This window comes from Scylla paramamosain, chromosome 23 (genome assembly GCF_035594125.1).
Source record: "Scylla paramamosain isolate STU-SP2022 chromosome 23, ASM3559412v1, whole genome shotgun sequence".
In the NCBI taxonomy this organism is placed as follows: Eukaryota; Metazoa; Arthropoda; class Malacostraca; order Decapoda; family Portunidae; genus Scylla; species Scylla paramamosain.
Window position 1 is genome coordinate 18130223 of NC_087173.1, and position 15821 is coordinate 18146043.

Below are 15821 nucleotides of genomic sequence, written 5' to 3' on the forward strand. Positions count from 1 at the left end.
ATGGCTCGCATCCTGAAAACATCCTTCAAGACCCCAGTAGCTTCCAGTGGACCCAATTAAACTATCCGTTGAGTCTTGATGTCTTTGCTTTAGCTTTCGGTAGAACTTGCAAACACCAATAACTTCAACTGGAATCATGGAAACACCCTTGAAGATCCCAATAGCTTCCAGTAGAGTCCCTTGCAAGTCGTGGAGATGACGCCGTGGAAACGTTCGGGAACCCTGCCTTTGTTACGCTCATTGTATTAACATTTTATTGCGAGATGGCGGGAGTTTTATGTCGACTGGGCCTGCGTGTATACCAGGTTCCATGCCTCCCTCCCTCCTCTCTCCCTTGCCTCTCCCTGTCTGCCTCCCTCCCTCCCTCACTCCTCGCGTCCCTTCCTCCGCCAGACAGCCGAGCAATCTCAGGGTCTTCATTTCTGAGTGGTTTTATTTCATCGCCCTTCCCTCCTCCCTCCTTGCCTTCCTTCTTCTTCTTCTTCTTCTTCTTCTTCTTCTTCTTCTTCTTCTTCTTCTTCTTCTTCTTCTTCTTCTTCGTTGTTTTCTTCATAGTCTTGCTGTTCCAGAGAGGTCAGTTAGCTCCTCCCCTTTTTCCTCCACTTTCTTTCTCTCATCAACAGTCTTTCCTACTTTTTTCCTTCCTTCCTTACTTCGTTCCTTCCTTCCTTCCTTCCTTCCTTCCTTCCTTCCTTCCTTCCTTCCTTCTCTTTTTTGTTTTTCTTCGTTTCCTTTCCATCGTTCCCTACTATCTTTTTTCTTTCTCTGTCCCTCCTTCATTCCTTCCTTCCTTCCTTCCTTCCTTCCTTCCTTCCTTCCTTCCTTCCTTCCTTCACTGACTCCTATGTGATCATTTAATTTTATCCTTCCTTCATTCTTTCCTATTCCCTTTCCTGCTTCATCCCTACTTACTTTTCTTCCTTGCTTCCTTCCTTCCTTCCTTCCTTCCTTCCTTCCTTCCTTCCTTCCTTCCTTCCTTCCTTCTTTCTTTCCTCCCTTCACTCGAATACTTAGTGGGACAACCTTTCTTATCCTTCTTTCATCTTCCTTCACACCTCTCCTTGTTTTTCCTCTTCCACTCTTTTCTTCCTGAACGTCTCTCTCTCTCTCTCTCTCTCTCTCTCTCTCTCTCTCTCTCTCTCTCTCTCTCTCTCTCTCTCTCTCTCTCTCTCTCTCTCTCTCTCTCTCTCTCTCTCTCTCTCTCTCTCAAGACCCTGCATCATTATCATTCCTGTTGACTGTTTACTGAGACACACACACACACACACACACACACACACAGACAGACAGAGAGAGAGAGAGAGAGAGAGAGAGAGAGAGAGAGAGAGAGAGAGAGAGAGAGAGAGGGGGAGGCAAAAAAATAACAAGGGATCCCAGCAGATTGCCATATCAGACACTAACTCCCATACAAGACTTTGCTGGTGTATGGGCCTCGTTTTTTGCACGTCTGGGGAACAAGAGAAGGTTGAGTGTCGTGACTGGCGAGGACTGGCGGGAGGAAGGCGAGAAGAGGCGTGAGGAAATTATTTTGAACTCCACAGACTCGAGGGAATCAAACTAGGGCTGAAGAGGTCTCGCCTTGGGGCACTCCTCTCTCTCTCTCTCTCTCTCTCTCTCTCTCTCTCTCTCTCTCTCTCTCTCTCTCTCTCTCTCTCTCTAAACTCCTCATTCGTATGCACTCACATGCTATACAAGGTTATTTTCGAGTCTGACCCTGGAAAAATGAGACCCCGGCGTATTGATGGCGTCAGGGCGAGGCGGCTGCGGTGGTGGCTTGTTCTATAAATAGCCGGCGCCCTCAACCTTCCTCCCGGGTCGGATGATGAAGCTTTTTGCCGCGGTGGTGGTGCAGGACTCGCCTCGTCTCGTCTCGTGGTGTCAGAAAGCGGAAAACAGAGGAGCAGAGGGAGTGAGTGTTGCGCCCTCCTGCTGCCCTTCGGCCCTCCTCCGCTCCCCAACTAACGCCCCATTTTTCTTTCTCATACGTTTTCTTTCCCTTCGGCGTCTCAGCTCAGTAGGTGCTATTGACAAAACGCTAGCCTGCTATAAGCCTGAGTGATAAAAGACGTAAAATTGTGTGTCAGTTTATTATTAACATTATTATTTTTACCTGATGATTAACACTTGTGCTGTCAAAATATTTCACCAGTTTGCTTTCTTTCTTTCTTTCTTTCTTTCTTTTTTTTTTTTTTGTGTGTGTGTGTGTGTGCGCATTTCTTATACTAGGTTAGAGTTTTTCTCAAAAGTACGTTTCGCAGGACAGTCCAAGAGATGACTGCACACGTTCTGAACCACCTCTGCGCCGCACCTACATTACATTCAAAAGCCTCTGGTTGATATTACACGTAGGGGTTTTATTTATTTATTTTTTTTATGGTTCTAGTGACAGATTACCAAGATTTCTACATTTAAAAGGCTCTATTTAAAGTTACTCGGATTTTTTAAGGTTGTTTTTCGTATTGTTCTAGTGACAGATTAACAAGATTTCTACATTCACAAGGCTCTATTGAAGTTACATGGTTTTTAAAGATGTGTTTTTATGGTTCTGGTGACAGATTAACAAGATTTGTACGCTATTAACTGGAGAAACACTCTTTACAACCTGACTGATCATCTCTGCAGCCTTTGGAAATGTGAAATGAATGAAAGTCTTAAGCGTTTCAAAATACCCTTACTCTCTCTCTCTCTCTCTCTCTCTCTCTCTCTCTCTCTCTCTCTCTCTCTCTCTCTCTCTCTCTCTCTCTCTCTCTCTCTCTCAGTAACCTGTTGTGCGGCACGGACAGGCCCGCGGTTCTCTACTTGCTGGAATGCATTCACAGATGAAATGCAATACGATAATGTTTTCTTGGAGTCATGGCCGGAGTGCGGGTTGTTTTTGCTGCGAGAGAGAGGGAGAGAGAGAGAGAGAGAGAGAGAGAGAGAGAGAGAGAGAGAGAGAGAGAGAGAGAGAGAGAGAGAGAGAGAGAGAGAGAGAGAGAGAGAGAGAGAGAGAGAGAGAGAGAGAGAGAGAGAGAGAGAGAGAGAGAGAGAGAGAGAGAGAGAGAGAGAGAGAGAGCAAACATTTCATACTCATTCCCACACGGCCGCCATTTCACCAGCAAACCTATGAGGGCGTGTCCCCGTGTCCCGCTAAGGCTGCAGCAAAACTTAATTCTTCCTTCCTGCCTGCCCCGCCCCGCGCCGCTCAGCCCTCGCCTTTCCAGTGCTCGCCTTACACTGGGAAGCAGCTCGCTCGCCACGTTGAATATCTCGCTTCTTGGCCAGCTCTCTGAAACGCTCCGCTGTCTCACCACGACTATTTTCAAAGGCCACAGAGATGATTAGCCGGGTTTTCAAGAGTGTTTCTCCTGGTCATAATGTCAAAATGTTGTTAATCTGTCAATACCACCTTATAAACACCCTTAAAAATCCGTTTGATATCAAGTAGTGGAGCCTCTTGAAAGGAGTCGAGGTGCGGCGCAGGAGTGTTTCAGAGTTTGGTTCCTTGTCCGATCAGCGAGGTTAAGCAACGGTGGGTCTGGTTAGTACTTGGATGGGTGGCCGGGGAAAGCACCGCGCTGGCCACCTGTCCGCTCCAGCCGCGAGGAGAGGCGTAGATGGTGAGGGATTGTGCTGTTGCCCTCCTCCTCCTCCCCCTCCTCCTCCTCCTCTTTCTCCTCCTCCTCCTCAGTACCGTAACAGGACCGAAGGACACAGGCGAGGCATATTCGAAGTGGTCGGTGAAATTATACCTTCCTCTTCTTAAGTTATGCGAATATTACCTGGATTTGCATTGAAAAACATTCGCACCAGGGACCGGCCGTTTATTTATTTACATACCTATTTCCCTCCCGCCAATTGGAGGCTGGGAGAGTGCGCGTGGGTCCCTGCCGCTGGTGAGTACTGCGCACATTAAGGGAGGGAGAGGGTGGTCACTGGCGCCTCCCTTCCCCTTATTGAGAAACGCATGAGGGAAAGGGACGATAGGAGGGAGAGGGAAGGCGGAGTGTGATTCTCTCTCTCTCTCTCTCTCTCTCTCTCTCTCTCTCTCTCTCTCTCTCTCTCTCTCTCTCTCTCTCTCTCTCTCTCCTTCTTCTTCTTCTTCTTCTTCTTCTTCTTCTTCTTCTGTGAGTTGAGTGAGTTGTTGGTTGGAAGTGTAGTCTCTTCTTCTTCTTCTTCTTCTTCTTCTTCTTCTTCTTCTTCTTCTTCTTCTTCTTCTTCTTCTTCTTCTTCTTCTTCTTAATAAATAGGGAGAAGTATACCTCTTATATTTTACACACTGACGCGGAACAAAAAGTAATAATAATAACAACAACAACAACAACAACAACAACAACAATGAAATATAAAGACAGGAATTTGCTCTCATTTTCCTCCCCGTTTTCAGACAGACACAACAACAATATAAAAGCGATGAATGTGCTGATTTCTCACCCTTTACTGACTGACAAATAGAAAGAGAGAGAGAAAAAAAGATTAATAAAGATCTCTCGTTTTCTTTTTCTCTCTTTTTCACCACTTACTGATACAGATGACCATTGTCTCCTCTCTTTCGTCCCTTTCACTGGCAAACCCATGAAAGTTTCTCCCTGTTTCCGTTAAAGAATATTGAGAGGGAGAAGTTTCTGTATTTCCCTCCCTTTGCTCCCAGACTCGTATAAAAGGGAGAATAAAGGAGAAATCAGCCCATTTTTCTCTCCCTTCACCAGCAGACAAGGGAGGAAATATAGTGAAATAAAATAAATGCCAGAATACTTGTTTATTACGTTATTGAGAAGCGCCTGAGATGAGAAGAGTAATAAATGAAATATAATTAAAGAAGAAGAAAAGTTATATGATTATTAGTGGTGTTTGTTGTTGTTGTTGTTGTTGTTGTTGTCGTTGTTGTTGTTGTTGTTTAATTCCTTTCTTCTTATTTATCGTAGTCGTATAATCTTTTATCTTTTATCCTCTCTCTCTCTCTCTCTCTCTCTCTCTCTCTCTCTCTCTCTCTCTCTCTCTCTCTCTCTCTCTCTCTCTCTCTCTCTCTCTCTCTCTCTCTCTCTCTCTCTCTCCTTTTGCCGACAGACACGTGAAAAGGATGTTCCTGAAAAAAGAGGGAAGAAAAAGCTACTTATTATTGAAAACACGTCAAGAGACAGAGACACAGAGAAAGAAAGTTACCTGTTTATTATGACACTCCCTGAAAACACGTGATGAAAAGGAGAGAGAGAGAGAGAGAGAGAGAGAGAGAGAGAGAGAGAGAGAGAGAGAGAGAGAGAGAGAAGAGAGAGAGAGAGAGAGAGAGAGAGAGAGAGAGAGAGACCCGTATTCTTAACCACTTTGGGCTATCGAAAGGACAGTTTTCAAATGCTACAAAAATTATAAATTGTGCCATGTCTTTTTCTCTCCCCTGACGATGAAGAATCTTTCCTTAACCATCAACAGCCATAAAAAACACTCTTAAAAGCCATAGAACTTCCACTAGAACTATTAAAAGAATTGTCAAGACGAGGTGCTGAGACGCTTAACCCTTTGACTGCCCCTTGGTACACCTTTCCCCAATTACCAATCACTCTGAGACATCTTTACTTGTTCTTCAGCCACGTCCAATCTTTAAACTGGGAGGAAAGTGAAAAATGTATTCTTTTTTTTTTATCGCTAACTTTCTTGTTGATGCTTAGAAAGACTTCACGCATTGCTTCTGCTGCTGCTAATTGTTTCGTGTCGCAGTGAAAGGAGTAAGAATACGAACCAGAGGATTTCGTATTCGCACTTGAAAAGATAGATGGATAAACAGAAAGCTACTTATTACTCATAATGAAAAAAAAGGTAAAAAAAAAGTATGTGAAAGTAAAACAAAATAAATAAATAAATAACAAAAGTAAATGAGAAAAAAATGAAATGAGAAAAGTAAAAGTAAATAGAGAGAGAGAGAGAGAGAGAGGAGAGAGAGAGAGAGAGAGAGAGAGAGAGAGAGAGAGAGAGAGAGAGAGAGAGAGAGAGAGAGAGAGAGAGAGAGAGAGAGAAGCAAGTGCCAAATAGTGAAAGGGTTAAATAACATCAATAACATCAAGAAAGAAGGTTTTTCATACTTTTCCTGCAAGTTTTGTGGCTAACGTAAAAGAATTAATGGAAAGTTGCAATTATTTTCTTTTAATAACTAATAAGTACAAAAAAAAACATCCGGAAAATATAATTCTTTTCCTTAGTAACCGATCTTAGTAACTTTCTTTTTCTCAATGGGAGGCAGCGAAAGGTTATTTAGAGGGTGGCATTATTTATTTATTTATTCATTTTATTCATCTTTTTTTTCTTCGGATCCGTATGAAGTTTGGTATGCATGTGTGTTTGTGTCTTGTTTATGGACCGGCATCTCAGTGGGCTTTTCTTCTTTTTTTTTTTTTTTCATTGGATTTTGTTGTCCTTGGCTGGTGTCTCTCCTACATTTAAAAAAAAAAAAAATTAAATCATAAAATCCCCAGGTTTCATTCAAATCATTAGTTTGGGAGAGAGAGAGAGAGAGAGAGAGAGAGAGGAGAGAGAGAGAGAGAGAGAGAGAGAGAGAGAGAGAGAGAGAGAGAGAGAGAGAGAGAGAGGAGAGAGAGAGAAGCACACCAAACACTGCAAAATAGAACATTCTTCTTTTTTTTCAGTTTCTCGATAATTTCTTACGCAACCCAATACTTAAAAACACAAAGAAGAGAATTATTACCACTTTCCCTGAACCACTAACTTGTCAAGGTAAAAAAAAAAAAAAATGTTAGATTACAATTTTCTTTAACCCTTTACTCCCACAGCTTCCTCTCAGCTTGATGTTATTGCCTTGTGTAAGTTTAGGTGGGGGTTTTGAAAGATAACACTCATAGCAAAAGGGTTCATTGAATACCTATTTTTTTATTTATTTATTTATTTTTTTTTTTTCAGTACGTGTTGCTTAATTTTTTGAGGAGTAAACTTGTGTAGGGTTGCTGAAAAATAAATAAATAAATAAATAAATAAATAAATAAATAAACTAGCTACATGTGCCATCACCATTCAAAGGGTTAAGTAGGCAAGACATCAAGAAAATCAACAAAAAAAAAAATAGTCTTTCATCCTTTCCCTGAGCAACTTAAAGGTCAAGAATAAAGAAAAAAAAATAGTTACAACTCCCGTAATTAACTACCACATCAAGAAAATTAAGGAAAAATCGAATATTCCTTTCCCTAAATGACTAACACGTGAAAATATAAAGAAAACTTAGTCATTCCTTTACTTAAATAACTAACGCATAAAAAAAACAATCCAGATCTTATTCTTCAACAGCTCCCGTTAAGAAAAAAGAAAGAAAGAAAGAAGGAAAGGTGGCATAGTAACTTTTCCCAATCCAGCACGTGAATAAAGAAACACAAGGACACTGGAGGAGAAAGTTAGGAGCAGGTGAAGAAGAGTAAGAATAACGAGAGGACAGGTGGTAATTAGGGGAGAGAAAGACGAGGTTATTACAAAGGCCCCGGATTATGAAATGTTTTGCTCTCTCACCGCGACTGTTTTCAAAGGCCACAGCGATGATTAGCCGGGTTCTCAAGAGTGTTTCTCCTGTCAGTACTGTAGAAATCTTGATAATTTGTCACTAGAAGCATAAAAAAAACACCTGTAGAAACCCGTTACACTCCACCACGACTGTTTTCAAAGGCCACAGCGATGATTAGCCGGGTTCTCAAGAGTGGTTCTCCTGTCAGTACTGTAGAAATCTTGATGATCTGTCACTAGAAGCATAAAAAACACCTGTAGAAACCCATTACACTCCACCACGACTGTTTTCAAAGGCCATAGAGATGATTAACCGGGTTCTCAATAGTGCTTCTCCTGTCAATAATGTAGAAATCTTGATCATCTGTCACTAGAACCATAAAAACACCATTAAAATCCTTACAACCATTTTCAAAGATCACAGCAATTATTACCTGGGTTCTCAAGAGTGACTTTCCTGTTAATGTTGAAGAAATCTTGATAATCTCTCACTAAAACCCATAAAAATACCATTATAAAACCGTGCCACTTTACCAAGATTATTTTCAAAGGCTTCAGAAATCATTAGCCGGGTTCTCAAGAGTGTTTCTCCTGTTAATAATGTACAAGTCTTGTTTACGAGTATGTTTCACCAGAAGCATAAAAAACATCTTTAAAAACCCGTGTATTTTCAACTAGAGCTTTTTGAATGTAGTGAAGATGCGGCGCAGAAGTGTTTCAGAATACGGCCCAAGATGCAGTGACAGATTCATTGCTACTAACTAATGCTAATAATACATAATAATAATAATAATAATAATAATAATAATAATAATAATAATAATATCCTTCTGTATTGTAATGATAGAGCTGTCATCTTAACATTTGCTGTTAGGGAAGGAAAGGAGGAGAAAAAAAAGAAAGGAAGGGAGGAGACTGGGAAGGAAGGGAGGGGAGAGAAAGGGAAAGAAGGAAGGGAAGGGAAAAGGAAGGGAGGGATGAGGAAAGGAAAGGAGGGAAGGAAGGGAAAAGGAAGAAAGAGTGGAGAGGAAAGGAAGAAAGGGAGATAAAAGATATGAAGGAAGGGAGAGAAAAAAAAAGAAAGGGAGGGGAGAAAGAAAAAAGAAAGAAGGGAAGGAAGAGAAAAGGAAGGAAGGGAGGGAAGAGAAAAGGAAGGGAGGGAGGGAGGGAAGAGAAAAAGAAAGGAAGAGAGGGGAGAGAAAAGGAAGGAAGGAAGGGAGGAGAGAAAAGGAAGGGAGAAAAAAGATAGGAAGGAAGGAGATGAAGGAGAGATGAGCAGAGGCGAAAAATAAATAAATAAATAGGGATTGTAGATAAAAACGAGCCAATAAGAATAAAAATAAGAGGAAAATCGAGAAAACAAGAAAAAAGCAAAAAAAAAATAAATAAAGGAATAAAGAGGAAATAATTGATACAAGAGAGAGAGAGAGAGAGAGAGAGAGAGAGAGAGAGAGAGAGAGAGAGAGAGAGAGAGAGAGATTAAAAAGGAAAGGGATGGAGGAGAAGATGGAGAAATGGAGGAAAGGGAGGGAGGAAGGAAGGAGAGAAAGAGAGGTGGTGATAGACTTACAACAAAATCTTAATCTATAGGCCTCTCTCTCTCTCTCTCTCTCTCTCTCTCTCTCTCTCTCTCTCTCTCTCTCTCTCTCTCTCTCTCTCTCTCTCTCTCTCTCTCTCTCTCTCTCTCTCTCTCAAAACACCTTCGTGATCCTCTTTTATTTATAACAGATGTAGTTTAAATGTGTTTCCTGTTTGTATTATTACTGTAGAAAGTGTAGTGTTAATTATTTTTTCCCTTTTAGTTATGTGGAGCGATCAAACTAATCTTGTACACTTTTTAATCTTTCTTTTTTTTCTTTTTCCTTTCTTTTTTTTTATCTATAAGTTTCGATCTTGTCTATTTATTTGTTTATTTTTTTTTTCTCTTTCTGCTCTTTAATCATCAGGGTCCTTCCTTCCTGTTTTTTTTCTTTCTTTCTTTCTTTCTTTCTCCTTTGTTCATTTTCATCTGTCAGCTCCTTCCTTTTTATTTTTATTTTTTTATTTCTTCGCTCAGTTTTTTTTATTTTCTTTGTTATTTTCCTTTTTTTTCCTTTTTCATTGCTCACTTTTTTCTATTTCTTTATTTCTTTGTTTTTTTTTTTTCTTTTCTTTTGTTCACTTTTCCTTTTGTTTGTTTGTTTCTTTCTTTCTTTCTTTCTTTCTTTCTTTATTTATTTATTTCTTTATTTATTTATTTATTTACATTTCTTTATTTATTTATTTATTTCTGTCTGACTGTCTGTGTTTATTCGTTTTCTTTGTTAATTCTTTTTTTTCTGTCTTTCTTTGTTAATTTTCTTTCTTTCTTTGCTAATTTTCTTTTTTTTTCTTTATATGCAAATTTTCTTTCTCAATTTTCTTTCTTTGTTAATTTTCAGATACACATTCTTTTCTCCATTTCTTGTGGCTCTTTTTTTTTTTGTCTTTTGAGCGATTTCTTTCTTTTCTTTTTCTTTTTTTATTCATCCCATTTTGTGTGTGTATATATCAGCTCCTTGTCTTGTCCTTTGTGTGTGTGTGTGTGTGTGTGTGTGTGTGTGTGTGTGTGTGTGTGTGTTTTCCTTTTTTTCTTTGTTCATCTTTGTTTCATCTTTTTATTGTTTTTTTTTCTCGTTTTTTTTTTTCTTTCTTTTAATTAGCTATTTTCCTGCATACAATCCCCGTGTTCTTTTTTTCCATTTTTTTTCCCCCTCTCTACTCGTCTGTTTCGCTTTTTACTCTATTAATTTTACTCTATCAATTTATCTTTATTAGTTTATTTTTTGTCATAATCCCCGTTTCTTTACTTTTTTTCCTTTATTTTTTTTTTTTCCTCTGCTCATCTTTTTTCTCTTTTTTCTCTCTCCCGGGTCGGTTCATCTCAGTCTCCGCTACTTCCTGGAAAAAGCGTTGTTCGTTTCCTCACCTTTCTTGTTTTCCTTCCTCTGGTTCCTTTTTTTCATCATCTGCAACTCTCCCCGCTCTTTTCTTCTTCTCTTTCCTTCGACTCTGTATTCTTCATCACCTGTTCTCTTCACCACTCCTTTGTTCCCCTTATCTCTGGTTTCGTGTTCTTTATGGTCTGTTCTTTTCATCAGTCTCTTGTTCTCTCTTCTCTCGTTCTTTATTCTTCATCGCCTGTTCTTGTTCTTTTCTCTGGTTCTGTGTTCTTCGTGGGCTGTTCTGTCAGTCTTTTCTTGTTCCCTTTCTTCTATTTTTTTTTTTTTTTTTTTTATTCTTCATCGTCTGTTTCCTTCATCATTTGCTCTCTTTAAAAGTACGTTCCAGTATCCATGACATTCTCTCTGTACGCGTAAACTAATGAATGTACGAGTGAATGGCGGTGTTGTTATTCTGTACCATTCTCTCTCTCTCTCTCTCTCTCTCTCTCTCTCTCTCTCTCTCTCTCTCTCTCTCTCTCTCTCTCTCTCCACACAAGCTATTTTATACAGTGCTCTGAATGCTAAAAACAAGAATCATAGCTGTAAAGGTAACGCCAGTACCATTAACATTTTTTTTTTATGTAAGAGGGGCGCTGGCCAAGGACAATGAAAAGAGCGGGAAAAAAAAAAAGGCCCACCGAGATGCCAGCCTCAAAAGAAAGGTCAAAAGGATCACCTTAACTTGTAGGTTAAGTGTCTTGAAGCCTCCCTCTTAAAAATACAGAAGCAGGCACGGAGTTCCAGTGTTTACCAGAAAAAGGGATGAATGATCGAGAATTCTGGTAAACTCTTGCATTAGAGAGATGGACAGAATAAATAGCCAGTACCTCGAATACTTACTTAACAATGATTGACTCCTTGTTAACAGACTGCCTTGTTTCAGACCACACCAAGCCGGACGATTGCCACAAACAACCTTTCAAGCTGAAGAAGAACAAGCAGCGCAGGAAGCAACTCGAACTTATGAAGCAGAACGAAATCCGGCAGCAGATCCGACGCCAGCGAGTTCTCCAGGGCGTGGCTCAGGTCGCTGGCTCCTCAATCCATGACTTGAGTTTGAGCGAGAGACTGAACAGCGTGGAGCGTGGCACAAGCCGGGGCGGGGCTGTGGAGAGGGTTGGCAGCCGGAAAAGCGCAACTGTCGATGAAGATTCAAGCAACGATAAGAGGAAGAAGAGGAAGCGAAGGAGGAGACGACGAAGTAAGTTATGATTCGCTCTTTCTCGCTCTTTCTTTCTTAATTCCACGTGGATTTTGATGTCTTTTTCTCGACTTCATTTTTGGCAAGGTGTCTTATTGGGAGATGTGTTAAGGTTCTCAAGGGTGTTTTAGTGATTCTGCTGATAGTTTAGCAGGCTGTTGTAGTTTCTCAGGCGTGTTTTCTTGATTGTATTGGCAGTTTAATAGTTTTTTTTTTGGGGGGGGTTTCAAATGTGCTTTCTTGTTTCTAGTGGCAGTTTAATAGGCCTTGTGAAAGTTATTGGAGTGTTTAATGGTGTTTTCGTGATTCTAGTGACAGTTAAGTAGACGCGTGGAAGTTATGAGCGTTTTTAAGTGTTTTTATGATTCTAGTGACAGTTTAATAGGTGTTGTGAAAGTTATTGTAGTTTTCAAGTGTTTTCGTGTTTCTGGTGGCAGTTTAATTGGCGGCTGAGGAACTTGTTTAGGATTTTCAAATGTGTTCTCATAATTCTGGCAATAACTTAAAAGGCGCCATTGGAAGCTGCTGTTGGCATTTTCAAGACTATTTTCACGATTCTAGTAATAATTTAACAGGGTGTAATTAATTTTATTTTTATGTGTATTCATCCATTTCTTTATTTATTTAATGAGTGTGTGTGTGTGTGTGTGTGTGTTCAGGGTTTTAGTAACAGCTCAAGTAAAATGATGTGGTATTAATAAACAGAAGGCCAGCATGAGAACCTGGCCTTTGACAAAAGTTCCAGAGAGAGAGAGAGAGAGAGAGAAAATAAATAAATAAATGAATAAATAAATAAATAATATAATATAATCCCACATCACATCGTCTGTATATTCATTTATTCCTGATTTGTTCGTCGTCGTGGAATTCAATAGCGCTGCTCCTTTTTTTTTTTTCTTCTTCTTCTTTATTTATTCGTTTTCTTTGACTCAAGTTATTTACTCGAGCGAAATCTGATCCGATCCTGTATAAGATGTGTCAGGGAGGTGGAGCTGTCTTGCACGGAGAGACCATAGATAGATTTACCATTTTCATTATTCCCTCCATTCCCACTACACGTTTCTTCTCTGACCAACGCTCTCTCTCTCTCTCTCTCTCTCTCTCTCTCTCTCTCTCTCTCTCTCTCTCTCTCTCTCTCTCTCTCTCTCCCTTTTTATTGGTCCTTTTTTTCCAGTTTATACTTTTATTATTTAGTTCTCTCTCTCTCTCTCTCTCTCTCTCTCTCTCTCTCTCTCTCTCTCTCTCTCTCTCTCTCTCTCTCTCTCTCTCTCTCTCTCTCTCTGTTCAGACCTTTGTTGTTAAGTTTTCAATCACGTGATATCGTTTTTTTTTTTTTTCACAAATGTATCTCTTCTTATTTAGTTGTCAGGTTTTTTCACATATTTTTAACCGTTTTCTCATACCTTTCAATAAGTTTATTTATTTATTTATTTATTTTTTACGCTTTTGAGTTTGTTCTAGTTCTTTTAAAATGAAATCGTAGCTTTCAATATTTTTTTTTAACACTTTGAATTTGTTCTTGTTCTTGGAAATGAAACCGTATTGAAATTAAACATAAAACCTTCCCTCAACAGACTGCAAAAAGAACAGAAAGCGAGCGAGACAAGAGAGACAGCGATCAAGAGAGCAGAAGGAGGAGGGAGATTGAGTGGGAGGGAGAGATGCGCAGCAGCAGCAACAGCAGCAGCAAAAAGGTTGGTTGGTTGCTGGCGAGGGAGACAGAATGTAAGAAAGAGAGAAGAGGAGGAAAAGTATCTAATATCACATTGATATAATCTAGATGCTCATATAGTGTTTGCTGGGCAGTGGTTGGTGTTGACAGAGAGAGAGAGTAGGAGGGCAGGGAGAGGCGCAGTGACAGGTGTTCCTTAGGGTGTAGCTGCGGCCCTTGTTTGTTTCATTCAAGGTTCTCTGTTTCTCACAGCTTTATCAGTATATTCGAAGCAATGCATGATCCAGGTTACACTGGTGTACTACAATTAACGTATTGCTTGGTTTCCAGAATGGCGTGTGTGGTGTAGGCAGTCGAGTTTTTATGAATGTTCCCACCACGAGCATTTATAAGTCCTGCCCGCTGTTTTGACGCCGCCTCGCCACCACAAGCGCATTATCGTGTCTCAGTATTTGGGTTGCGCGCCACTGCATGTACCTCTGCGGCTCCCGACACTCCCTCTCCCTCACTCATGTCAAATGTCACTTGATCTCAAAAGGAAATCATAGGGAAGTCCTAATGTTCACGTGTGGAGTGCTCGCCGAGTCTCGTCAGCGCCTCTCATTTCACTACATTGTCAGAAAGCAGTGTTCGTCAAGTACACTATTGATTCATGTTCAAGTTTCATTGTGTCATGTTATGCTGTACTGTAGTCTTGTAGTCTTAGCGTTGTAGGTAGTCTCGTAGCTCATGTTGGTTTCAAACTGATGACCTCCATGATTGGAAATGTATGATTGTGATTTACTAATGTAAGATATTAATTATGTGCATTCTCTTAACATTAATGTGTATTCACCTCAACATTTATAAAAGGCTTGATTCTTATGAGTAATCTGCCTGGTTTGCTGCCATTCTCAGCTGTAAGGCAGTGAGCGTTGAGTGTAGCCCTCGGGGGAGCTTGTGCCGTGTGTTGGGAAGCCTTTGTCACAGGGTGTGGCTGTGTGTGGACTGCCTGGGCCTGCGAGGCACGGGGTTAGGGCTGAGTGGACAATGATGGGTTTGACAGGGGATGGGGTAAGGGGCCAAGGCTGTAGTACAGTACGGCAGTGTGTTGGTTTGTGTGTGTATGTGTGTGGAAAAGTGGAGCACTGTGTTGAACTTGATGATGTAGACCTGTAGAGTTATGCTTGAAGTAATAGTACTGCTGGAGGGAGGTAGTAGTAATGGTATGTACTACTGTAGTAGAGAAAACTTTAAAACTTTTGAATAATGTATCATTTCATCAAGTGTGTATGATACTAATATAGACTTGTCCTCAAGCAAGTTTTCAGTGAATTAACTGAAATGCATATTTAAAATCAGATTGTGTAATCTGTGTGTAGTGATTAGTGAGCCTCTGTGTTACAGAATATATATATATATATATATATATATATATATATATATATATATATATATATATATATATATATATATATATATATATATATATATATATATATATATATATATATATATATATATATATATATATATATATATATATATATATATATATATATATATATATATATATATATATATATATATATATATATATATATATATATATATATATATTACTAATGTTAAGGACTTGACTGTTTATATAATGGAAAAGTGGGTAGAATTCAGCAGGAAGCTCAGTGTTTTCACGCTTTTCTATTTTTCTAAGCCTGCTTGCTCAGGCACAGACTTGAGAATCCTTCATGGTTCCTTAACTCAGTTCCTTTCATCACCAAGCACACATGCTGGTGATCCTTCCAGCCCTGTGTCCCTCGCCACACAGGACAACCTTTCCCTAGTGCTACAAGTCGTGTTCCCAGGCAGCAGCAGCAGCAGCAGCAGCTCATGTCGTGACAGGTGCCACACTTGGCAACCATTCGCCACTTGCTGTAGTGTAGTGATGCACTCACATCTGTTAGGATGAGGCTGATCTGCCTGGAGTGTGTGAGCATCAGGTTTTCTCTGCAGCCGGTGTGTGGCTGGGAGTGTCTCTAGGGGGGTCCTTGTAGTGACGTGGTGTCAGGACTTTGCTGTGAGGTGGTTTGGGGGTTAGTGTAGATTTTTTTTCCATGAAGAGCATCATAATGAGGTTTTGGTGTTGTAGCATTACATATAATTTTACAGTTACATGCATTTCTTGCAAGCAGTGATAATTTACAATAATTAGATGAAGCATGTGGTCATTGTTTTGTGATGTGCCAAATCTGTATAATGCTGGCAGGACCCAAGGTGGTGGGATGTGACATCACCCACAGACTCACACTTCTCTGTGGGTCATCATAAAAAACACAGAACTTTGTCTTAGAAGTGTGATGATGTGTCTATCCCACAACTGGCCAAATGCCTGTGTGAGGAAGTACTGAAACAAGAATCTTTGGACATTTGTGATATCACAAGTGAAGAGTGTGGCAAGCACATCACGGGACGGATGCAGCTGCACATTGGCGTCCACCACTCCTTCACTCCTGCACTGCTGCAGGTGTTCCTT

General features: G+C 40.1%; 1 protein-coding gene across 1 annotated transcript in view; it reads left to right on the forward strand.

Annotated features, from left to right (window-relative positions):
* Positions 1-14706, forward strand: part of LOC135112338 (follistatin-A-like) — a 130414-nt gene extending 115708 nt beyond the window's left edge. The window contains exons 5-7 of the mRNA XM_064026690.1: positions 11320-11637; positions 13212-13331; positions 13640-14706. Coding sequence (XP_063882760.1) covers positions 11320-11637; positions 13212-13285 — 392 coding nt within the window. The 3' untranslated portion in view covers positions 13286-13331; positions 13640-14706. The remainder of the gene's footprint in view (positions 1-11319; positions 11638-13211; positions 13332-13639) is intronic.
* Positions 14707-15821: the final 1115 nt, after the last annotated feature.